The sequence below is a fragment of the Grammomys surdaster genome, unplaced genomic scaffold (assembly GCF_004785775.1).
Source record: "Grammomys surdaster isolate TR1022 unplaced genomic scaffold, NIH_TR_1.0 806, whole genome shotgun sequence".
Taxonomy (NCBI): Eukaryota; Metazoa; Chordata; class Mammalia; order Rodentia; family Muridae; genus Grammomys; species Grammomys surdaster.
In genome coordinates, this window is record NW_021605225.1 from 427,267 (window position 1) to 453,800 (window position 26,534).

General features: G+C 40.0%; 1 protein-coding gene across 2 annotated transcripts in view; it reads right to left on the reverse strand.

The window, feature by feature from the left end:
* Map3k5 (mitogen-activated protein kinase kinase kinase 5) overlaps positions 1-26,534 on the reverse strand; it is a 188,343-nt gene that overhangs the window by 79,318 nt on the left and 82,491 nt on the right. For both annotated transcript variants that reach the window (XM_028782601.1, XM_028782600.1), the window contains exons 8-10: positions 16,642-16,754; positions 6,758-6,917; positions 4,399-4,552 (exon numbers count right to left, since the gene is read on the reverse strand). In XM_028782601.1, coding sequence (XP_028638434.1) covers positions 4,399-4,552; positions 6,758-6,917; positions 16,642-16,754 — 427 coding nt within the window. The remainder of the gene's footprint in view (positions 1-4,398; positions 4,553-6,757; positions 6,918-16,641; positions 16,755-26,534) is intronic.

Consider the following 26,534-nt stretch of genomic DNA (forward strand, 5'->3'; position numbering starts at 1 on the left):
ATGTGTGCACGATAATGTAACGTGTGCACAAGAATGTAATGTGTGCACGATAATGTAACGTGTGCACAAGAATGTAATGTGTGCATGATAATGTAACGTGTGCATGCCAATGTAATGTGGGCATGATAATGTAATGTGTGCACAAGAATATAATGTGTGCACGATAATGTAACGTGTGCACAAGAATGTAATGTGTGCATGATAATGTAACGTGTGCACAAGAATGTAATGTGTGCATGATAATGTAACGTGTGCACAAGAATGTAATGTGTGCACGATAATGTAACGTATGCACAAGAATGTAATGTGTGCACGAGAATGTAACGTATGCACAAGAATGTAATGTGTGCATGATAATGTAACGTGTGCACGCCAATGTAATGTGTGCACGATAATGTGTGCACGCCAATGTAATATGTGCATGATAATGTAACGTGTGCACAAGAATGTAATATGTGCACGATAATGTAACGTGTGCACAAGAATGCCTGTGTGCCCCAGCCTGCCTGCAGAACACAATGTCAACGTCCTACTGTGCTTACTTTAAAACAGTTTCAAAGAAACAGACTTTGCAAATACAGTTGAAGTTCCACAGTCCCTTCCATATCTCATCATCCCTTGTTGACACAATTTTTCAGAATGTCTGGAAATTCTTACACCCACTAACAAATCTAAAATGTTTCTGTCCCCTACATGTGCCAACTGTAAAAGTGTTACCAATTCAAGTCCAGCAGACCAAAAGCTATTTCTAAACTTAATTTGTATCTTCTTGTCTACTTAATTAGGCTAATTTCCTTCCCTATGGTCACTGTCTTTAACTTTCATATTAGGCAATTTTTCCATTTTAAAGCATTTGTATTAATACTTTTCCTGCTTCATAGCTTTGTAATTTGTATGTTTATGGTAGTTCTTCTTAATAAAGATTTTATATATATATAAATATACTGTATATAAATATATATAAATATATGTGTAAATATACCAATATATATGTATATATACATATAATGTAATATATATGTATATATACACATATAAATATATGTATACAAAGTATATGTAAATATACTATATCTATATCTATATCTATATCTATATCTATATCTATATATATATATATACTGTAGCTGTCTTCAGACATACCAGAAGAGGGCATCAGGTCCCATAACAGATGGTTGTGAGCCACCATGGAATTGAACTCTCACCTGGGAATTGAACTCAGGACCTCAGGAAGAGCAATCAGTGGTCTTTATGGCTCAGCCATTTCTCTAGCCCCTATGTTAATTTTTGAAAGGAATATTTCCTTTTTTACTACAGTTTTACACATTCTAGGCAAGCCCTCTACACTGTGCTACATCCCCCAGAGCCTCCATTTTGCTGTGTGTATATAGATATAGGTGGGTGTCTGTGTAGGTTCACATGTATATTTGGGTACATATGCACATATATGCATCTAGCCAGAGGACAAGATCAGGTGTGTTTCCTTGGGAGAGGCCACCCATCTTTAAAAAAATAGTTTTATATACGTGTGTGTTTTGTTTGCATGTTTGTCTATGCACCACACATGTGCAGAACTTGGAGTGGGCTGAAGAGAGCACCATATCCCCTGGAACTGGAATTCCATTGTGAGCCATTGTGAGGGTCCTGGAAATCAAACCCAGGTCCTCTGGAAGAGCAGCCAGTGCTCTTAACCACTGAGCCGTACAGATCTCCAGCCCTCACCTAAAGGACCTCTCACTGGCTTGGAACTTACCAAGTAGGCTAGGCTAGCTGGCTGGTGAGCCAAAGGCTCTTCCTTTCTGCTTCCCCTAGCACTATAACGTTAATGGATCTGGTTTTAAATACGGGTTCTCCAGGTGGGACTCTGCTCACATCTGCACAGCGAATGTTTTATGGACTGGGCTATCTTCCCAGCTCTCCTCCATTTTTAAATGAAATCAATTAGGATGAGAGAAGATTTTCCCTGTGGACCTATGGGGCTCTTCTTGCTTTAGAAAGTCTCTAAGATAGACATGGTGGCATGTGCCTATAATGCCAATACTTTTGAAGCTGAGGAAGGAGAATTTCAAGTTTGAAACTAGATCTGGAGACACAAAGAATTCAAGGCCAGTCTGGTATGTAGTGAGGTCTTATCTTCCCTCCCAAATGTCCTTTTGTTTGTTTGTTTTAAATAAGGGACGGGGTGTCTCTTAGAGGTGGAGTGCTTGCTTAACTTTGAGTCTGATCCTCAGTATAGAAAAAAGGGGAGGGAAGGAGGGGAGGGGAGAGAACATTTAAAATAGGAGAAATATTAAAAATGGAAAAAAGAAAAAGTCTTTTAAACCTAGAGTTTATAATCTCACAACTTCTCACTATTTCCTGGGTCTTATTTCTTTATTCATTTACTTACAGCAGACTAACTCACACTGGACTCGTTTAAGTGAGCTGGAGATGGTGGCTATGTGGGGCACCTTCCTGTGGTTTTCTAGCTCACCACCTCGGCAGCATGCCTTCTTCTTCCGCCACCACATTTACTGCGCCTCACAGAGCACTAGGGAAAGGCAAGCTGCCAGCTCACTCCAAGATACAGGCTTTCCTATGCTGTCCATTGTCTATACTAGGAGACAGAGCTCAAGGCTTCCGAGGAAGTCAGAGAGAAGCATGTTCACTCCAGCACTGGGTTTAATTAAACAAAGCACAGGATCCTAGAACCAGAAACTGAGGTTTATAAAAGGAATGGAGAACGGTCACTTCCCATAAGCACAGATTAGAGAGATGTGTCACTTTGATATGGGAAGTTAATTTGTGCCCAGAGTCCACTGCTACAAAGTCCTGGATCGGATGCCACTCCACTACCTTACTACTTAGTATATGGTGACTCCAAGTGCTGTAGGATGGGGATGCATAGACTGCGAACATGAACCATGCATCCTGTAAAATGATGTGTGTGCATGTGCATGCGTGTGTGTGTGTGTAAGGGTAGCTTAGTCAGTAAAGTGTATGCTATACAAGCCATGAAGACTACGTTTAATGCCAGTAACCATTAAATGCTCATGCTGGGTGGTATGAGCTCATATAGTCCCAGTGTTAAAGAGCCGAGGACAAGTGAATCCCTGGAACTTGCTGGGCAGCCATGCTAACTGATCCCAGTGAAAGACCTTGTCTCAGAACACAAGTGGATCACTCTTGAGAAATGATGCTGAGGATGACCTATGGTCACAAATACACACACACATACACATATGACCTATGGACAACCTATGGACACGCCCCCATGGATATGTATGTACAATAAGTATGTGTGTTTGTATGTGTATATAGAGAGACATAAGTATGCATACATGTGTTTATGCCCATGTCTGTGTATCCATGTGCATACATACACATACACATGGATGAGTATGTACAATATGTATGTACATATGTATGTGTGTATATAGAAATATATATGTGTATATATATGTTTATATCTGTCTGTATATCCATGCATATATACAGAGATGTATATGTACAATATGTGTGTGTATATAGAAAGACATATATATGTACACACACACACACATATATACACACACACACACACATATACATATGTGTCTATGCCTGTCTGTGCATATCCATGCACAAACACAGGTGCATGCGTGCGTGCACACACACACACATGTATGTGCATAATATGTGTGTGTAGAGAGACAGACATATATTTTATAAATATATGTGTGTGCGTCTATGCCTGTGTCTCTGTGTTTATGTACACACACACACACACACATATCTGTTAGAAACCAAACATACTCAGTTGAAGACCAAGCTTAAGTCATCGTTTTCTAGAGTCAAGCACTGGAAGCGACTGCTCCATGAGTATATATGTGACCACAGGGCAACTTTGACCCAACCCAAGAGTGGGTGAGACAGAATTGCAAACAATGAGCTGGTGGTTTGGCCATAACAATACTGATAATCTTTAAGACAAAGTAACAGAACGGCAGCATCCAAGGACATCAATCTGCCTGGGATCAAGAGCTGCCATGACATAACCAAAGCATGATCTCTTTCCTGCTTTCTGAGTGTGCCTCAGGGCACACCATAAGGAGCAACTCCAATCCCTTGCCCCAAGATGTTATCTCATTTCTATGGTTTGGAGAATTCTTGTCAAAAAGTGAACAAAACTAGGCATGGTGGATGTGCCTGTAATCCCAACATTCAGGGTGCGGCAGGAGTTCAAAACCAGATTGGACTACTTAATCAGACCCTGTCTCAAAATAAATAGCAATAATAAAGCACTAAAATACAAAAAGTAAGCCAAAACAACTCAATCTGTAAGTCACCCACATCACGACTGTCAAAATCACACTGCCAGATGTTTCTCAATGACAGGAAGCAACACATAACTGAACTCATGTACATTAGAGTACTCACTGGAAATCTAACGACAGTAACATCTGTTTTTGTGGCCTCAACCAGGAAGTCCATCCAGAAGTCCACGAGTTCCTGCTTGGCTGTGGGCTGCTCTGTGGTCAGTTTCACAAAATGCTTATATATCAAAATGGTCTCCACAATAGACTTGAGGTACCTGAGAATTAAAGCACAGAAGACAGCACAGATTTAGGGCCACCTGTTCCCCTCAACCCCGTGTTTATCCTACACGTACATTTACATCTCTAGGTACACTTGTGCTTATCACTGGGCCTCCGTATTTACCAAACATGCTCTACTTTATGCTGCAAATCGGGTACTTTCACATGTTTAAATTTCACAAAAATTCAACAAAATAGGCTTTTGAGAGACGAGAAAACTCAGGTTTAGAAAGCTTAAACAAATTGAACCTGGAGCCAAACATCTCCCTAAAATGTGTTTTCATTTGTGATGTTGGGGATCAAACCTGGGCCTTGTGCATGCTAGGGAAATCCTTCAGAAGTGAGCTACATCCTCAACAACACTTTAAAAATGTGTGTGCATGTGTGTGTGTGTGTGTGTGTGTGACTATTTGTATCATACAAGTTTTAAATACCTATATCAATTTGAAGACAAGGTGAACACATTTATTTTTAAATATATGCCTCTTCAAGGAAGCTCTCTGAAATAGATATTTCAGGTGAAATTATTTTCCTCTGAACCACTGAGCTTAAGTATTAAACAAATGTCCTCAAACCAAAGAAGACAGATGGTGTCTCAGAAGAAAAAGTTAAGAAAAATGAGGAAGGTAGTGGCTACATAAGCAGTTTGCAGGCCACAGACATGGGAGTTGACATTACATAACAGGCGTTGTCATGTGGCTGCTTCAGGACTGTGTAGAACGGTGTTTGCTTTCTTGTTAACAGACTCCAGGATGCCCAAAGCCGGAGCTCTCTGTATCCACTCTTCAGTCTCCACTTCTGCTATCAGAATAGTTGTCAAAAAGAAACAACATATGGAGTTGAATGTAGCACGCATGTTTATGGGTTCATTTAGCTCATGGCATTTACTCAAAGCCCACTGTGGACACGCATGAGACGTCAGCACAGCCCCTGTCCTCAAGTTGAACATGGCACCATGGAAACACATAGAAAAAGGTATGTTAACACTATGAATAAAATCAGTAGGGATGGACTGTAAGGAAAAACATCAACAGTGACAGGGGCAGACTGAAGAACATCCAAAACAAGAAAGCAGGTGCTGGTCAGGGTGGCGGTGGTGATAATGGGGGCTTAGGGGAGTGGTCAGCATGGAAGTTCGAAGTCAGCATCTGAGTTAAGATGTGATGTGTGAGCATTCCCCCAGGTGGATGAAAAAGGAGGCTGCACAGGGCATCTTCAGGCAAGTGTTAAATGCAAACATTTAAAACCACTTGCTGCTCATTGAGCAGCGTGAATCCCAGAGCAAAACAAAAGCAAGTCTGGGAAGGCTTGACAAACCAAGGAGATGGACTTTACCCCTCAGCTGTGATGGCTATTTAACTGGATTGATTTAAGGACTTCTTCTACAGGAAGCAAAGGTCAGGCTTATATTTTAGAAAGATCAGTGCAGAGATGCCGTGGAGGAAGACTGGGCGGTGAAACCCGAACGTGAAGTCCTGTAAGAGGCTACAAGGGCCTTAATATGGCAGGCAGCTCCTGGGGTGTGGCCAGTGAGAGCCTGGCCTCAGACCTGCTCTAGGAAGGGACTTTGTGTGCATGGCTGCGAACCTTTCACCACATCAGTAACCACAAATGATGCGGAATAGAAGAAGCATTATTTTTTTTTTTAAATAGTCTCAAATGCAGAAGGCATCTTATCTCTCCCATACTGAAGAGACAATAATGAGACTTGGATATCTTCCCAAAACAGCTTGGGATTTACAAAACATACACATGGGAGGCACTCCAATGTGTCTACCACACCAGGAGTGAATGGTAATGAAATCCAAGAATAAGAATTCCCAGACAGAAACTGGATCATGAAGGAAAGAAAGTACTCGGGTTTGGAATGATGCCCAGAGAGGCTGAGATGAACATGTGGTCTTAGATCCCAGGCTGGGTCAGATGTGAAGGCTCCGAGTACAGCCTCGGCATAGTTTATGTGAGTGATGCTGGCTGACCTGGCTCGGGGGGCTAGCCAATGCATAGGAAAAGCTTAACGGACTTCATCAAAGTCATCACAACTTTTAACTCAATAGTTTTGTTTTTTTATGAAAATTCTGTTTTTTCCTATAGGTTCTGGATGTTAGCCTAAAAATAAACAAAATGTCCTCTAAGCTGTAAAATTCAACAACAGTGTGAGGCTGTTTATTAAACTTCACAAGTGCATGAGAGTTGATTACCATGCTGGTGTCTTCAGTCTGAACAGCTTCTCAGATGCCTGAATGACCCTCAGATGATCATTGGCCAGGACACTGGCTCCCAGAAAAAATCCGACTTCCCAGTAGCTCTGGAGTTTCTCCAAGTTCCCCTTTTTACCCAGAAGGCTGCTCAGCTTCACTCCTAGGAGATGAATAGGAAGCAGAGAATTACAAGGCAGAGCTGACTTTTCATTTAGATGTGAAATTAAGTTTTCATTGTCCTTAAACATCGAAATAGCTCAAAGTTTCCCATTACTGATGCGGCTCAAACTCACTGGAAGGACACTGTGCTGGTTTGAATATGCTTGGCCTAGGGAGGGGCACTATTAGGGGGTATGGCCTTGCTGGAGGAAGTGTGTCACTGTGGGTGTGGTCTTTGAGACCCTCCTCCTAGCTGCCCGGAAGACAGTCTTCTCTTAGCAGCCTTTAGATCAAGATGTAGAACTCTTGGCTCCTCTAGTATCATGTCTGCCTGCATACTGTCATGCTTCCTGCCATGATGATAATGGACTATCCTTGGAAAGTGTAAGACAGCCCCAATTAAATGTTATCCGTTATAAGAGTTGCCTTAGTCACAGTGTCTCTTCACAGCAATGGAAACCCTCAGACAGACATACTGTCTTAGTAAACAAAATGTACACGCAGGTAAAAATTATCTCTCAAAACTTGTATTTGTTTTTATTTACTATTATGTATATGAGTGTTTTGGCCACATGAATGTATGTGGATGCCAGATGCCCTGCGGGGAGGGTCATAAGAGGGGTGTAGGTCCTCTGGAACTAGAGTTGTGGATGGTTGTAGTCCATAGTGTAAGTGATGGGAAGTGAACCTGGGCCCTCTACAAGAATAAGTGTTCTTAACTGCTGAGCCACCTCTCCCACCCCAGCACAAATTATCATTAATTGAAAAATCCAACAGTCATTTACCTATCACAGTCTAGAATTTTCATGTATCTATATGTGTACAGCTTATAAGATGAGAAAATTCAGGATCTTGTGTAAGCCCCTTTCTTCGCTTGTTATATCCTGGGTTATGAAATAATTTGAAAGGGGATTTTCTTGTGTTTTTTTAGAATGGAAAATATGTGAGTAAACTGAATCACAGATGTGTGTCTCTATGTAATGGATAGTGTGAGACTGTATGTAATGTATAGGGTGTGGCTGTATGTAATGGATAGTGTGATACTGTATGTAATGTATAGGGTGTGTCTGTATGTAATGGATAGTGTGAGACTGTGTGTAATGTATAGGGTGTGGCTGTATGTAATATATAGGGTGTGTCTGTGTGTAATGTACAGGGTGTGTCTGTATGTAATGTATAGGGTGTGTCTGTGTGTAATGTACAGGGTGTGTCTGTAGGTAATGTATAGGGTGTGTCTGTGTGTAATGTACAGGTTGTGTCTGTATGTAATGTGTAGAGTGTGTCTGTATGTAATGTATAGGATGTGTCTGTATGTAATGGATAGGGTGTGTCTGTATGTCATGTGTAGAGTGTGTCTGTATGTAATGTATAGGGTGTGTCTGTGATGTACAGAATATATCTGTATGTAATGGATAATGTATGTTTGCATGTAATGGATAGTTTGTGTCTGTATGTAATGGATAGGGTGTGACTGTATGTGCGGTGTGAACATATATTTACATACATTACACATTAGCCCAGTTATGAACCTATAAAGCCAGACTCTAGATAGTCCTGAGTCATTAGTGTCCCCCCTTTCCCTTTGTTATGCTGCAGAAAATTTACACATGAGAATCAAGTGCCTCTCAGCTGCATCTCCAGCCCATTTCTGTCATTGTCTAACAAGGCATGATAATATGATTTATATTCTCCAACTCTTTTATTATAGCCATCTTGTATTATTTTGTGCATCGTATTAATGTGCTTAAAATACATCCTTGTGAAACTGCTTAATACTCCCAATACTCATTATGTTAAAAATTATTTGAGGCCAGACCTAGTTGCACATGCCTATACTTCTGGCTTCTGTGGAGGTGGTCCAGCTATCAAAAGCTGAAGGTTTGCTTGGGCTAGAGAGTGGATTCAAGACCAGCCTGGGCAACTTGCTGAAACTATCGAGAATAAAGGGGGTGGGGTGAAGCATAGCTCAGTGGGAGAGCACACATGTGGCATGTGCGTGGCTCTGAATTTAATTACCAGTATCACCAAAAAAAAAAAAAATCGTTCTTAAAATTTAAAAATATGGCAAAAAGGTAGGACATATCACTGTAACAGGCTACGGGGCCATAAGGCCACTCAAGGAAAATATAATTACTACTTATTAAAGGTTCATTAATAGCTTACTTATTAACTTGTAAGTATTACTCTAGTTACCATATAAATAATTTGTCTAGCAGAACATATAATCCCTAAGATTTGTGGCCTGTTAGAACATAAACCAGCTTCAAAACAAATCAAGTATAGATATCTTACCTTAATATTTTTTGTTAAATATTTATTACTGCTTAAATGGTCTTTGACTCAGACATATAATCTTATTTAAAGATTTCACATTAAAATGATTTATATCTATGTCTATTTCATATTTTCTGAGAGTAATAATTTTACCCTTTTGAAGATTATAACTAAAACAAAATAATCTTTACCTAAGAAAAGTTACTTTTTATTATATAATTTACTTAAACCATAAATACTTCCGGGGGGTGGGTGAGAAATGAACATTTGGGCATTCTTCACATTTTGAGGGTAAATTAAAAAGTGAACAGCTTTGCCACCAGAAAATTTCAAAAGTTTGAAACAGTTGCACCTGCATATGCAAACACATCACAGATCTTGATGGATGTAAAAAAAATGTTTACAGCCTTAGCTAAAAATGAACAACTTTTCATGAAGTCACACTTGTCTAAAAACAGTGATGCCCAGATGCAATGTGACAGAGCCCTGGTGCTTAGATGGAAAGCTACAACAGTTACAATCAAATTTCAGCACTTTTTGTACACAGAAGTTGTAGGGTAGTGATATTTGGTTTTAACCATGGTAGCACTTTGTCAAGTGATCATGATACCAGCCTTTCAACATTTGGGAAAAAATGTTTTTAAAATTATTTTTACATTTATTTACTTGTGTGTGTGTGTGTGTGTGTGTGTGTGTGTGTATATGTGTGTGTATACATGTGTGGGGTGGTGGGCTGTGAGAGGCAACTGGGTACCTGGTCAAGCAGGCTTTGAACCCCAGAGACCCTCAGCTTCCCTGAGGAGTTTGGCCTTGGGACCCCTGGCTACTTTCACATAGCCCGACATCCGACTGGCGCATTGTGGTGTGAACTCAGTCGAATGCCCGTGCTTCTGCCTCCCTAAGCCTTGGCACCAGCCCCTTTGGGCGGCAGACATGGGACTCACAATTCAACCCAACAGGACCTATGCCCACACTCACACCACAGCCCAACACACATGTGTGCATGTATGTGTGCACATGTGTGCATGTGTGTACACATGTGTGCCCACTGACCACTACAGTCACGCTCATACCACAGTTTGGATGCAGAGGTCAGAGGATAATGTGAGGGACTTGGTGGTTAATTCAACCATGTGATTTCGGAAGATCAAATTCAGGCTTTGTAACAAGTACTTTCACCTAGTGCCATCTTACTAGCCTCAAAATGTATTATTTTCTTTAATAAGAAATAATATTGTAGCACATGGGTACATCATAAATTATTTACCCAAACACGGATGGACAGCCATGTTTTACTGTGTTCTTGTATGCCTAGCTTTGCCCACTCACCCAATTACCTCTGAATCATGAAGTTCTAAATGCTGCTTTGTTGGAGACAAGAGATTTACTCCTTCTGTGTTGACAGGCTCTAAGTAAAGGCTAACACACAACACTGTTGTTCCTTTGACAGTTGTGACAATTGTCATGTCCATTCAGCATTTCCAATCTTGTTTTATTTTACTGAGACATGATCTTATTATGTACCCTAGACTGGCCTCATATTCAGAATCTTCTTGTCTTTACTTACTGGTGCTGGGACCACAGGTACATGGATTAGAACTCTGCCCCAACTCCCGTTTAAAGCTTCTGTGATTAGTGATCTTTTCTTGTTGGTTTAGCAAATGAACTTGTATGTCTTTTAAATATGATGTATAAAACCTATTTTTATATGAAACTATTAAACTTTTAATATCGGTGCTAAAAATATAATTCTAATGCATGTGTTTGCTCGCATGCATGTGTATTTGCTCGAGTGCAAGTGTGTGCATGCACATGCTGTGTAAGTGTGTATGGAGGCCAGAGGAGAACAACCTGAGGTGTTCTTTGTAGGTGACAGAAATCTCCAATAGGCTACACTGGTTGGGCAAGCCCGGGAGACCCATTTGTCTTTGACTTCTTAGAAGTAGGATTACAAGAGCGTCCCACCATTTCAGCTTTGATTTTTTGTTTATTTATAAACTTATTTGTTCGTTGGTTGGTTGTTTTTTTTTTTTTTTGAGACAGAGTTTTTCTGTGTAGCACTGGCTGTTCTAGAACGCCCTCTGTATACCAGGCTGGTCTCAAACTCCAAGATCAACCTGTCTCTTCTTACCAAGTGCTGGGATTAAAGGAGTGCGCCACAACTGCCTAGCTTATTTTGACTTTTATTTTTTGTTGTTCCATGCAGCTTCTGAGATTTGAACTCAGGTCCTCATGTTTGCAAGGCAAGTACTTTACGTAGGAGGAACATCTCCCAGTTCCTCCAATGTTTTTATATTTATGAGGTTTTTCTTTTTCACACACATTCATATATTATGGAACTAAAGATCTTAGTATATAAAATTGTACCTGTATTTAGGATATTTCCATAAAAGCTCTCTTCGGAAGTATTACACTGGGTTTTAGGCTACAGTATTTTATTTCCTAAGTGCTGGGATCATGTATGCTCCTGAAACATTTTTAAAGGTACTTATGCATGATTCCTATTGTAACTACACCAATTATAATTTACCAAGTCCTTACCAATAGAGTAAATTTTTTCAATGTAAGTTTTTTTGGCTAAAATTATAAGTGATGAATGTTGTGTTCTCATTATTTCAAATATTCCCATCATTTCTTCCACTGAACTATCTGCTTATGTGGTTTGGGATTTAGCACACAACTCTCATTAGAACTGGCTGACTTGTAAGCACTGACTTTTCAATAGTATGGTTTTTATCACAGTGTTTTCAGCTGGTAGCTCCTACTAAATTCAAGGCTATTCTAATGGACAAAGGAGGACACAGAACTGCCACCAAACACTCATTAGTTGCCTAGCACTGAGCACATTAAAATTACTGACTCTTTCAGTCCACACAACACAATGAGAGAGGGACTATCTTCTTTTCCAACAAGGAGAACAAAGTCCTGAGAGACCAGGTAGCTCCCTAAAAGGCAGAGATTAGAGTCTTTCATTTTGACTTTCTATTATAAAGGGTTTCAAATGTACACAATTATAAAATATACTATAATAATGGGGTGGGAAGACAATGCTCAGTGGTAGAACATTGGCTTAGCATACACAATGTTGAACATACACAGAAGCAAAGCATACATGTGCGTATGTATACATACATATGTACTACAATGAATGACTGGTTTTGTGACACGTTAACGTGTTCTTATTGTTCCAGTTCCTTGATTATCTTTGCTGAACCATTTCAAACTAAATCACCGATATAATATTTCATGTTGAAAAATCACAAGGAATCTTTAAAATTCCCCTATAAATATCTCCCCATTAAAACTCCAATTCCATAATGTTCTATGTTAGCTTGTCTTGACAAAAATAAAATCTTTGTTACTTAAATGTCCCCCATAGATTTTTCAGAATCAAGGTCATTTCATTTGGCATTTGTCACTCTGAATATCTTCTAATCTACCTAATCCAGCCATGCTTTTTTTTCCTATGACACAGATGCCTTCCCCCTCCCCCAACCAAAGCAGAATGCCTTCTTGCAGAATGTCCTTGTACTCTGGATCTGTCCACTGGCATTTCCTAGTAGTTCCTAACTTATTTCCTTAGATCTCTTGATTCCTAATAAATAGATATCAGATCTTAGGCTTACAGTTAAACATTTATAGTGAGAATGTTTTCATGAGAGACACTATACGCCTCTTGAAAAGAAGACAACCATGCAGCAAGGTAACCATTTACAACAGTGAGATGAGTCTGGTCACTTTGTAGGCTCCTTCCTTTCTACAGACACATCTGTTCTTTATTTATTTTGAAGATTTATTAGTCTAGTTATTTGGTACGTATATGGGCATTTTACATACATGTACATCTGTGTACCACATGTGTGTACATATTTTCCTTTGTGATGAGCAATTTCACCAGGGAACAGCCCAGGTACCTTGTGAGTATGGCAAGATGCCTGCTTTTTAAATAAGGTTCTCCATGTAATGGTTTTGGCTCTCACTGAAAACCCTTGCCATGGTAACTATTATCATGACATTCCCAGCAGCAGCGTCATCTGCTTTCTACTTTATTAATCAGGAGGCTCCAGGAGAACGTTTCCTCTTTGGGAGTAAGAGCGCATGCAACAGTTGTCAAGTGGACAAGTGCATCAGTACAGGTAAACCAGAATGTCCCCTTAACAGGAAGGGAAAGTATCTGACCTTTCCCTTCTATGTTCTGATTTTCTGAGACAGTGGCCACCTCCATAAGTGACAAAAGGAGTTCCTTGTGGTTGGTAATGAATTGTTTCTGTCTTTTTTCTTATCTTTCTGGACACATGGATGTTTATATTCAGTAATAATTATTATAGTTCATTATTTTTACTGTTTTGAGGTTTTGTTTGTTCTGGTTTGGTTTGAGGTTTTCTGTTTTGTTTGTTTTTTGTGTATTTTTTTTAAAAGTGTGTGTGTGAGAGTGTGTGTGTGTGTGTTTAAGGTAGAATTAGACAGCCAAGGCTGTCACTGACCTTCTGCTCCTATCCTCCTGACTCCATTCTTGGGTTCTGGGATTATAGCTATGGCCACCACGCCACTTATATGGTACTGAGAATTGAACCCAGGGCTTGCTGCCTGCCAGACAAGCACTCTATCAACATGAACTATAGTCCTGGCTCCGCTGATAATTTTAATGTTCAGAAAAACTGAGATTAAAATAGTAATTCATCTCAGTTCTAAACACAAGGTTCTTTTCCCTACATCATCATTTCTGATTGGACCCAAACAGTAATTCTGACTCTCCATAAAATGTACCATAGTTTAAAATTCCCACAGAGGATGTGAGAAACAATTTTTTATTTGGTTAATGTTAGAATATTAATTTTCAAAACTATGAAGCTGAAAATAGACAGGATTTAAGATGTGATCCTGTATTTTAAATGTTAGTTCTAAGTACTTGAACCATCTATTTTCATCTAAAAATGAAGACTTATGAAGCAATTAGTATAGCCTTAAACAAACCCATAACTGTAATTAAGAGTTTCGATGGTTTGGACTGGCTTGGATGTCTGCCTCTAAGGTTTGTGTACCAGAAGCTCGAGGCTTAGTTTAGTGGTACTGGGCAGTATCAGGACCTTTAATAAGCAGAGCCATGGTTAGCTCATGGGAGTTACTATCCTCATTGTCTTCAGAAAGGATCAAGGTAGTTCCTATGGGACCTTCTCTAGCTCTTTTGAGAGTGAGTTGTTACACAAGAAAGAGCAAGTCCACTCACTGAATCGTATCTACATTCTTGCATCATCACGTAACTGTTCCCTCTTGACATCCCCCACGATGAGATACAGCCAAGAGACCCCCAGCGACTAAGTCAACGGGGCTCCTAGACCTCAGATTTTTAGCCTGCAAACCTGCAGTCTAAGTAAACTACTCGTCCTCTGACATTTTGTTATAGTAGTAGAAATGGACTACATTTTGGCTACAGATCATGACAGTTGAGAATTATTTCTTACATTAGCGATTTGAAAGCTTCAGATTTAGTGACTTTTTTTTGGTCAGACTTTAAGTTTTAATTTTTCCCTTCATAAAAAGCAAACTAAGAGGATATCATAAAAATGAAAATGATTATTATAATGGTTTAGTAATTCAGATTAATTCATGTTTTAAGATGCCAACATAAATGAATGGAAGAAGTTAGACATTTAAAATTTTGATTAGAGAATTAAATGAAATAAACACATTTAAATATGTCAAACATGCCATTAGCCTTCCTTTCCCTTATATAATATTTAATATTGTTACATTAACTTATTAATTTATTTGCCTAGACCATTTTTTTTCTTGAAAATACATGTAATACATAATACATAAAACTTACTATATAAAAATTAGTTTTAGGTCAACCCAGTTTTGATTGGCATAATTTATGACTAAATAAAATATAACCTAGAAAGCTAAATATCATCTTATGCTCATATAGAAATAATAGTATACACAATAGCATCGCATAAGCCTAAACTTAGCTCTTAGAGCCACAACAGTTCACCATAGAGTCATAGTGTACCTCTTCATATAGAGCGAAACTTCCAAATTTACACAATTTAATTTTGTGTGTGTGCATGTCTCTTGTTTGTTAGGAGGGTGCACATGTGTGCAGGGAGTAGGTCTGTGTGCACAATGCATGTGGAGGATACAGGTCAACTTCCAGTGTGGTTCTTCAGCTGCCAACCATCTTACTATGTGCTTATGAGGTAGGGTCTCTTGCTGGCCTAGAGCTCACCAAGTAGACTAAGCTGTCTAACTAGGGATGATGCCTGACTGCATCCACCTCCCCAACACAGAAGACTCCAAATGGTCTATCACATTAAGCTTTGTTCAATATGTGTTGTTGAGTTCTTCTTGGAATAAAATTCAGTGTTTACTTGGTGAAGTTACATACAGTTCTCTCAACCTCAAAGTGCTGACTGGTCTCATCTACACGCCACTTAAAAATGAGACCAAGAATAAGTACATTTCCAAACCACGACCACTGCTCAGCCTACACATGCAAATCGGCAGCAAATCCCATGAGGACCAAAAGGCTCCAATAAAACTTCACTTTTGTGTTCAAAGGCACAGCAACCAAAATGTTTGGACCACTGATGGAGGAGAAATTTGGGCTATGATAGAGCTTTAAAATTAAGATTGAATATTTTAGTATCATTTCTAAAAATGCCCAAGTTGATGTTTATTTTTATTTTCTGATTTTAGTTATCAACCAGAAACTTATTTCACTTGATTTTAGACAAACGGTGGAAGAAGTGATCCAATTAACTAACAAATGATGTCAGGTAGAGTTCGGGGCATTAATATACAGCAATCCAGCAGTGCTTATTATTAGATTTTTATCATTCCTTCATCCTAGGACTCTATTTACCCTCAAAAATGTCTTAGAATAGTGTTTGATGGAACCCTTGAAAGCCCTTCCAAGATGATTTTTGTTTTTAAGGAGCAAAGGATTTACTTTTTCTTAGAGACACCTAAACCATTTTTAACTTTAAAATCTAAAGAAAACTTTTATAATGAATAATTTAATAAGTGTTTTTTTTTTCTCTTGCAAAATTAAGGCCAAGACTTCTGTGGCTGTGGTAATAATCCTTCTAAGAGCTGAAAGTGTCTCTAAGGAGGGGTTTAGCCATTCACCAGGACGAAATCTGGTTACCACAGAAGCTATGCCAGGATCTAGAAACAATAAAAATGCTACCAAAGCTGAAATCAAAGCTCAGATCTGAAACCGGATTCCCAAAGCTGAGAATCCTGAATGTTGTTAAACACCGGAAGGCCAGCAGGAGGCAAGGGCACATTCAGAACAACAGTATGAAATTCTGATCCAGGGGACCCAATAACACTCTGCCACATACAAATTTATATGAGATATAATAAAAAATGTAAGGATCATCTCCTTTGCACCAACTCTGGGTCCGGTTTCTTGATTTTCTTTAAAAGTATCAGGCTGCAATTACCAACTTTCCGAAGCTCAAAAGAAGACTCAAACTGGTGCCCAGCTGCCAGCAAGAGGACTGCATAATTAATTCCTGACTGTAGTGTTGGCTCAGATTCAAATGCCTTTTTGAACCTATGAAAAAAAAAGGGGGTACAAGTTTACTTTCTCAGTCATGAAACCCTGGGTGTGCAGTAACTTCTGTTTGCATAACTTCAGTGCCCAAGCAAAAATTATTCCATTGGCTCCCACCCCAGAATCTAGTGTGCTATTAGGATTTAATGCTTAAATAACTGCATACCCATGACTCCCCAGCTCCTCTGGAACTGATATTTAACTCATCCCCAACCTAATGACCCTGTCTTTTTAAAACTTTCTTATTTGCAAACAACTACCAGAAACATATGAATGTGTGTTTCTGATATTTTAAAAATGAAACCACACAGCATTTTCATTTTGTTTTGTCTTGGAATACACAAAGTTTTCATTGAACAGCATCATCCCGGCAATGCTCTGAAAGGATGGGGACCCAGTAAGTGGTAGAAACAATGACAAATGGCCAATTACAGGAAGAAATTTACAAAATCCAAGCTTGGGCTGCTGTACACAAGTTTTGGCTGGAAGGGCACAAAGCTGTTTTCTGAATGTGGATGAGCCTGAGTTTCAAGTTTGGGAAGCACACTCAAAAGGACCAGTGCTTGGCTATCCACTACAGTTTTTAAGGTAACACTGCTAGGGACAAATTGAAGGATTCCACACATGAAATATTAAGCAGGCAATGATACCGATAATTATTTCATTTAGACCCTTGAAGAAGAAAAGGAAAAAAAAAAACATTCTAGTCCCCAACAGAATCTGCTTGAGATGAACACATGAGAAAAGGGAATCTCTATTCAAAAAGAAAATCAGAATGAAGCAGACTAAATTCCTAGTAAATGACCTTTTGAAGATAGATTAAAAGAAGATTGCATAAGGAACAAATATCATAGAAGCAATTTCATTTAAATCATAGCTAAAATATAAGAGTAGCAAAACTGTGATAGAGGGCAGACTATTATGTTTATATTTTTGGCTTTCATGTACTTGATATTTCTCATAATTTAAAATAAGTTAAACATTAAGCAAAAATACATCTCTCTGAATTTTGGCTCTGTTAGATAAATATTTGCAGATTATCAAAGGAAATACCAACTATACAAAATATTTGTACCTCTTTTAGAAATATAAATATTTCCATTCTAACTGGAAAACCAAGGTTGTATTAAGGGACGTTATAACTTACACGGCCTCATTTTGTCTTAAAGGTCTTTGTTCACAGACAAGTGGATACTTCTAATATGAAAAAAAGTGTAGGAAACGGATGAAACTTTGCTTTCTTCAAATAATATCAAACTACACAATACTGTTCAACAAGGAACCAATGAGCAGGGAGTACCCTATCCGTGATGGACTGTAACAAGCCCTTCTTCTCATAAGTTGTGTCTGTTGGGGACTTCTCTCACAGCAACACGGGAAGTAAGTAACACAAGAAGGACACACGTATAAACTGCACTTTTATATACGTCTGGAGATTGATGTAAAGCAACAGTATCATTAACCTAAAACTAAAGAAAAGACCCCTCTTCTACGTGGAAGTCAGCATTTAAGCACTTGGTAGGCATGCCTCAATGCATAAACCAAAGAAGACAGGTGTAGAGTAAGAGACTAGTGGGCAGGGCACATTGACATACAGTTACGAGAGACGGTTTTGGGATATTGGAGCAGGCACACTAAACAGGGAGAGGAGGGAGAAGAGAAAGGTAAGCTAAGAAATACAGAGAGGAGCAACTGAGTGCTATTTGAGGAGTCACATGGAAGCTTACTACTGTAGAAACTTCTTAAAATATATACATATACGAATGTAACTTAAACGAAGTCAGGTATGGGTTGCATCTAGTTGTTGCAAAGGGCCAATATGGAAACCCCAAAACATCTCAGGCTAATGCCAAGGCTTTTAGTTGTTCTCCACAAACAGAAGGTAAGGCTCTATTGCTGAAGACAACATTTATATATCTCATTGATCACAGAGGAATCAAGCTGGTGCCTACCAAGAGTCACCTCTACTGACCAATGTTCATGGTACTGGAAGGTCCTCTGCATGCTACCAGAGGAGAAGGATAAACACTACCTCAGCTACAAGCTCTGCCATCAGCAACAGTAGCCTGCCTGCGTAATGTGCTAGTACAATAGTGGCCCAAATGTGGGAGTAACCAACCATATTCTGATTGAATTTAAGAACTACTCCATGAAATGGAATCCATGCCTGAAACTACTCACCTAACCAAGAACCTGAGACTAGATGGGCTATGGGCCTAGGAGAAAACCAAATTCAAATACTATTGTTCTACTAAGGGAACAGCAATAAAATTACACCCAATGACATTCTGCTAACACAAAGACTCAGAACGGGACAATATGCAGAGACTGAGAGATTTTAGAACACTCAGTCCTAAATGGGATGTCTTCAAACCTCTCCCCTCAGGGCTCAGGGAGCTCAGGGGAAGAGGAAGCAGGAAGACTTTAAGAGTTGAGAGCATGGGTGACTCCAAGGAAACAGTGTCTTGCAAATACAACAAGGACAGATGTGCATATGCTCTCAAATGACTATGACAGCATGCTTGCATAAGTTCAAACCAGACAGGGTTCCATCATAGTGCTAACATGGGAAAGTGGACACAGGCTTGTACCCCTATCCAAGAAGCTATCTCTAACTGACCTCTTGCAAAAGGAAGAATTAGTTCTCTCCAATGGAGTCTCACTAGGTATATTATCTACACTTAAGGGTTGGTCCCATGCCCAGCAGTAGATGACCATCATAAAACTTGTAGTTTCATATTGTACTGACTAGTTTTCTGTCAACTAGACACAATCTAGAGTCATCAAAGAAGGAGCCTCAATGGAGAAACTGCCGCCATAAGATCCGGCTGTAGGGCATTTTATTAATTAGCGAACAATGGGGGAGGGACCAGCCCCTTGTGGGTGGTGCCATGCCTGGGATGGAGGTCTGAGTTCTATAAGAAAGCAGGCTGAGCAAGCCATAAGGAGCAAGCCAGTAAGCAGCACCTCTCCATGGCCTCTGAATTAGCTCCTTCCTTCCCTGACTGAGTTTCTGCCCTTACCACATCTGACGATGAATTGCTAAAGGGAAATAAGCCCTTTCCTTCTCAAGTTGCTTTTGGTCGTGGTGTTTCATCATAGCAATAGTAGCCCTAAGACACCTTGGTGGGGCAGTGATTGTCTCCCTGGCCTTTTGCTTATACATTATAGTTTCCAATTTAGATTTTTTAGGGAATAAAACTGAGTCGGTTTTGCAATGCAAACAATGGAAGACAGAAGAAGTACGACTTCATCTTTAGGGTAAGAAAATAGATGCTTTGAGACAAAAACTGGCACTCATCGCCAGTTGATCTACACCACAAATATCACCAGAGTGTTTTACAGAGCAAGGAAGACTGATTCAAGTTGGTACTGAATTACAGAAAGACAGACATTAAAATGATGAACATATGACTATATAAAGTCAATGAACTTTGGTATTTTAAATCTATTGACTATTTAATTAAGTTCCCTTATCAGGAAAACAATGAGATGCAATACTGTACATAATTCAAGAGGACACCCTATGGTGACGAATTTTGGTTATTAACTTTACTATATCTGGAACTAACTAAAACCCAAGTTACTATGCATGCCGGTGAGAAACTGACTGACTCTTCCCCCCCCCCCCAACACACACATTGAGACATTGTTTTCCTCTGTAGCCCTGCTGTTGTTCTGTAACAGAAACTGGCACTGTAAACCAGGCTAGCCCCTAACTCAGAGCTCAGCCTGTCCTTGCCTCCTGGGTTCTGGGATTAAAGATGTGCACCACCATGCCTGGTCTGTGTAGGATTTTCTTGATCTGATTATTTGAGAAGTCAATATCTACCCAACCTCTGCCACACCTTCCAGTAACAACCCTCATGAAAGAAGGAAGCGTTTGTTTTGTGTGTGACAATTTCATGAACATATAAAGTGAATTAACCACTGTAATCCTCACCCCCTCTACTTTCCTACCACCCTTATAAATCTCCCTCCAGTCTCCTCCCCTCCCTTGTAAGCCCCTCCTTACAACTTCCCTTCCAAACACTCACTCTTTGTAAGATCCATTGAGTTTGTCTTTGAGATTCACACATAATTAAAAAGTACACACACATGCTAAGATAATAAAACTATTCCAGCAGAAACAAACTCACTTTAGAGAAGCAAACTGCTTGCCAGTCCTAACTCAGCACGGGTCACATTTCTGTGTTGTGCACTCAGCAGATGGTTTGGCCTGCTCCACTCTGCTCTCCTTCTGAGATCTGGCCTAAAGGAGCAGCCACTGGTAGAATGGCCAGAAAAAAATGTTCATGCTAAGTCACAAATGATCTTGCAGGGTAGAATGCACAGCCATTAAGACATGTACCTAGCTTAGGGGCCAGAGGTAGAAATCTACAATCTTCCTACAGAGAATGTCCCTAATAATATAGTACAACACATATGATGTTATCCACGAGAGAAACCAGTGTTTAACTCCAAAATACTGAGAGTACAAAAGTAACAGCCTCCAAATATTGTGTGCTTAGGCAGTGACAACTGTATGTGACACTTGGGGACCAGTACTTATAACCCTGACAACTGTTAAAAACCAGGAGGATTCCAACAATATGGAAACTGAAGCACAGAAAGAGTCAGTTATGTGGTGTGGAATAGGCAAGAAGGAACTTGACTTTGTTCTCTGGATTCCAAAGAGTGAGCCTTCTTCTCTATTCCTCTCTACCCTTGGTTTGTACTTTAAAAATCATATTACTTGCTTTTAGTCGTGTGTGTATGTGCGTGTATGCCTGTACATGCACATGTACTTGTATACATGTGGGTGCACACACGGAGTCCAGTGGTCAATGTCAAGGGTCTCTAACTGACTTCATGAAATGAGGTATCTCGCGGAATCAACTCCCAGCCACTATGTTTACCTCCCAACTGCCATTGTGTCTGCTTTCCAGGAGGGCACTGGGGATCTGAACTCAGGTCCTCTTGCTTATGTGGCAAGCGCCACATTCAGTTCCTGCCTCGGGTTTCCCCTTGACTTCCTAACTTGGCTTCCTTTGATAACAGACCCCTTGTTCCTTTAGCCACTCTTGGTCACACTGTATCACAGCAAAAAAAAAAAAAATCAAGACAACTTCATTTGGGGGAAAAAAGCCTTAGCAAATGAACTAAACACTCACGTATTAAGAAAATTCCAATAACAATTGAATAATAGCTTGATGCTGCTTCCATTCCTGTCATTTTTGTTTTAGCACTAAGTATCTGTGGGAAGAGAGCTGATAGAGTGTACTACAATCAACTCATTATTATGTTTGAGAAATAATATTCTGCATCTAAAAGCAGTTCTATAGGGATTCATTTTAAAACAAATCACTTCTCACTCAAACTTCCAAAGTAACAGACTGTGTTCACGAACTTCTACCGTGAAGGAGGGAGGCCTTGGTGGTAAAGTGGGTGGAGTTTTCATAATGAAGACTGTGTGCAGTCTCATCCTGGCTGAGGAGAGTCTGCTTGCCAGCTGGGAGGACCTGGACTCCAGTTCCATTTAGTGGCCACTTCCCTTTGTTTGTGCCCTAACAGCTGTAATTCTCCCAATGAGACATGGGTGATTAAATTAGAATTTCATGGCCCTTAGTGCCTCTAGAGACTCTGAAATTATCACCCATGAAATTTTCAAAAGCAAAGCAGAACAGCATGTGTAGGGAACGAGTGTGGAGTCACTTGCTAACGTGATCTGGAGACCAGGGACAGCCTGTTCTCTAATTCCAATCACTTATACACTCAAAAATAATAATAATAATAATAATAATAATAATAATAATAATATCAGAGCAAGAATTATAAAAGTCCCAAACACTATTTATTTCATCTGTTTCTACAAAAATCTTTTTCCTGAAAAGAGAAAAATCATGCTGTCTTACGATCTGCGTTTACATTTGGTATATCATGATATATCACCAGAAACATTTTTTTTCAGAGCCACAAATGTCTCCTAAGTGTACATCCAAAAGAACTGAATTGAGATCTCCAAAGAGATCTCTGTATGCTGATATTCAAAGCAGTTCTTTTTATAAGGTGCAAAAGACAGAAGTACCAACATGCTTGTCGGTGGATGCAGAGATGAACAAAATGTGGTATATACACATGAAGAACCAACCAGTAGTCAGCCTTTAAAGGAAAGTGATGCTGACACAGGCTATCATATCCATAATCTTTGGATATATGGTGGTAAGTCAGTTAAAATAATCGCAAAGCAAATATGAGGTACCTCCAATAGATTCACAGAAACAAGAGTAGAATTGTGATTCCCAGGGGCTAAGATAAGAGAAGAATGCAAGTTATTTATTGGGCACAGAATTTCAGGGCTATAGGATGGACAGAGGCCTGTGCATGGGAGTTAGTGACAGGCGCACACCGTATGAATGTACTCCATGCTGCTGAACTGTCCCCTCACAACCCGTTACTGTGGCAGGTTTCTTTTAAGATATACTTTGTGTCATGACTGTCAAAACAAACAACACAAAGAAACCAGCCCCACAACTTTGAATGACAGATACTCCATCTTGTGAAGATGTTCCTTTATTTTAAAAAATGAGCACTTAGGTTTCTTATTTCTTGTTACCACAAGTCCAGTGCGGTGAATGCCATTGCAGATAAACCTTTGATTTGTATCTGCTATTTCTTTAGGGATAGGTTCCAAATGGCTCAACTGCATCAAAGAACATGAGTTATTTCAAAGCTCTAGATGCACAATACTAAACTGCATCCCAGAGAGATCTGGCCAATTTGCATCCCCAAGACCATTGTGGAGAGACTTTCACATGTACCCAAGTCAAAATGTTCTCATGTCTTTCCCCCTTTGCCAAGGGATAATGGCAACAAAAAGTTGGCTGTCTTGATCCTCTGACAATTACTGAAATCAGAGAGGCTGCTGTTACTAATTGGTTAGCACAGCAATTGCCTTGTGGTTACGGCAAACACCTGCTGCTGCTTGGCCAGTCGGTTAACATCCTACTCGAGAAACAGCAAAATGCTTGTACCAGGTACTGGGGCTTCTGGGCTGAGAAATTATTCTCTGAACTGCACATGCTAATCTACCACATCCAAGTTCCACGTGAGCATGGCAATTTCACTGGAAGAATATAGCTGATCAAAAACAAACAAACAAACAAAGGTACACCAAGCAAAGAATCAACAGCAGATGCATACATCCCAACAGAGATACATAAGGAGCATGAAACTATGGCAACACACGATCTCCAAAAATTACCAGTCCTCTAGCAGATCATCAAGTGAGACTGAATTAATGAAGTCCCAGAGAGCTCGGATATTCAAAGACAGACAAGATACCCATTCTTCCTTCCACCCTTATCCTTTGTGTCTCATCAGATTAAGAAAACAAAGTCTGCTGTAACAATGTATTATAATGTGGAAAGCTAAAGGAGAACTCCCCAAAGTGTCTGCAGGTCAGTAAGAGGATGCCCTGCATAGCCCTTGCATCAGCGGTATGCACAGAGGAGCAGGGAACTTTCACTGTCCACCCTGGGGCAGAAACACTGGATTGATTAGCAATATTTGGAAGGGTACTTGTAAGAAAGGCTACATAAGCCAGGACATCACAATCATTGTGTGTTTTATAAATCAGCGGTGTAAGGGGCCTTCGTGGACCCTGCCAAGGTGTCCCCCTGAACAATCAAGCCATGTGACAGCCCTAATATAAAAGGAAGTTTATCTGGGATCTGGAGGAGGGGGTAGAGGCAGAGGAAGGAGGGGGATAGAGAAGGACAGAGAGAGAGAGAGAGAGAGCAGAGAGGAAGAGAGAAAGAAGGGGAAAGGCAGGCTGCGGACACATGAGGAAGAGAGGCTGGGAGAGTAGAACGATGGAAAGAGAGAATAGAGAAGGAGTAAGGAAGGGAGGTGGAGGAAGGAGGAGGGGGATGGAGAGTCCTTTTTATATGGAGCCAGGCTCTTACCTGGTACCAGGCAGTTGCAAGATAACTGTTGGGTGGAGTCTAGAGATAATGCTAACAACTGCCCCCGGGGTCTTTTCTGTTGACTTGAAGCTCCTGTCTCTAAAGGTTCTATGGTGCATGGATCACAATTTACACAAACAAACACAAAATGATCCAGGCTATTTATTACTCAGGCTGGAGGGACTGACTGCTTGGTGCGACACTGCCTTTTTTTTTATCCCAGCATCTGAAGTTAACAAGGAAAGACCCTGATGACTATGACTCAAAAGAGAAGGTCAGCTGATACATCAAGTTGGGATGGAGGCCCCAGGGTAGGTGTGAATGCTGTGCACCTAAGATGAGATGCTGGGGAAACTCAGAGGTGCCCTTTAACAACAGCACCCCAGTGGGCAGCTTCACTCTCAGCTCTAACAGAAAGCTAGGCGAGGGTCTACACCCTGAGAAAAGAGCACACCCTAAGGATGTACTGAGACAGTAAGAAAACGCAACAGCTAAATTAACCAGTTAATTAAAACAGTTTACATCAATTAATTAAAATTAAGTTATATCAATTAATTAAAATAATAAGATTAATTGTATTAATGAAAATCAATTAATAAAATAAATTAAAAATAATCAATTAATTAATCAAAATTATAAGCATTAAAAACAATGCATTTTAAATGGGGCCAGGCTTAGTGTCTAGCAGGATAAACAGATATGACAACTCTAAAGTTATGGGCAGGCACTCTGGTGAAGTGACAATTTTCCATTGCTAAACAAGTAAGTGATGGGAGATCCATTTTAAGGTCTCCCATTGAGCCTGCTGACTCTTAGCAGCCTTTCCTATCACTAGAAAACTTAGAGCTAGCTAGGAGTGAAATCATAAAAACACAGGCCCGCAAGACCTTGACCACAAAGCTTTTCTGAAGACAGTTAATCTTGAGTTACACAGGAAACATGAAAAGGGAACCAGTAAATGAAACTAAGACAGAACAAGACAGAAGAATCTCTGCTTTCCTTAAATGGACCTAACACAACCTTGATCTGTCTTGCCATAGTCCAAACTCCTTTTTTCAAAAGAGGAAACACTACTATTCTGCTCATGTGCCCAATTCACATGACCTTCCCCGAACGCATTTTCCACTTGAATTCACAGACCTTGAAAATCAGGTGTTTGGGGCATGACCGTGGCACACGATCTATACCACCATATCCACGTGGGCACAAAGCTCCTCAAACAACTGAATCTAATCTCCTACATGAAGAATAGCCTAATGTGTAACCCCATGATAATAAACATGTGTATAATTACATTACTGTTTTGTAACAGGAGAGAAGGAAAGACATTTACTGGGTTAAGAGACACAACTCTTTCATTGTAGGAATAATTTGAAGTACAAACTCAAATTTCAAACCAAAGCTTCCTGTGAAAGATACAATCCTTCAGTGAAGTCACTGCCCCTTAGTCTTATCCAGGTACTCAGCCATTGCTGTGTTTCTGGTCTTTCTCTAAGCTACTAGGATGACAGCAGATCACACACTATAATGCCTCAGAATGCTCATTACCGTGACAAAAGGAATCAAGGGAGCAGAGTGAAGGAATACTGGACCAAAGCAAGAACGAAAGCAGCTGGGCAAACTCCAAATTCTGTTATTAGACTCTTCCAGTCTCCTCTCAGCTTTGTTGTCTGTGGCACATGGTACTCTCTTCTGTGATGGTCCACAGTCTGTCAGCAGCTCTCCTGGCCAGGTATCCCAGGGCTCTGGCATTTCCAACATCTTGGGATCTCCAACACAATCCAGACTTTCCCTTCCCAGCTTCACGTAATGGCTTCTCCAGGCATCCATGCAG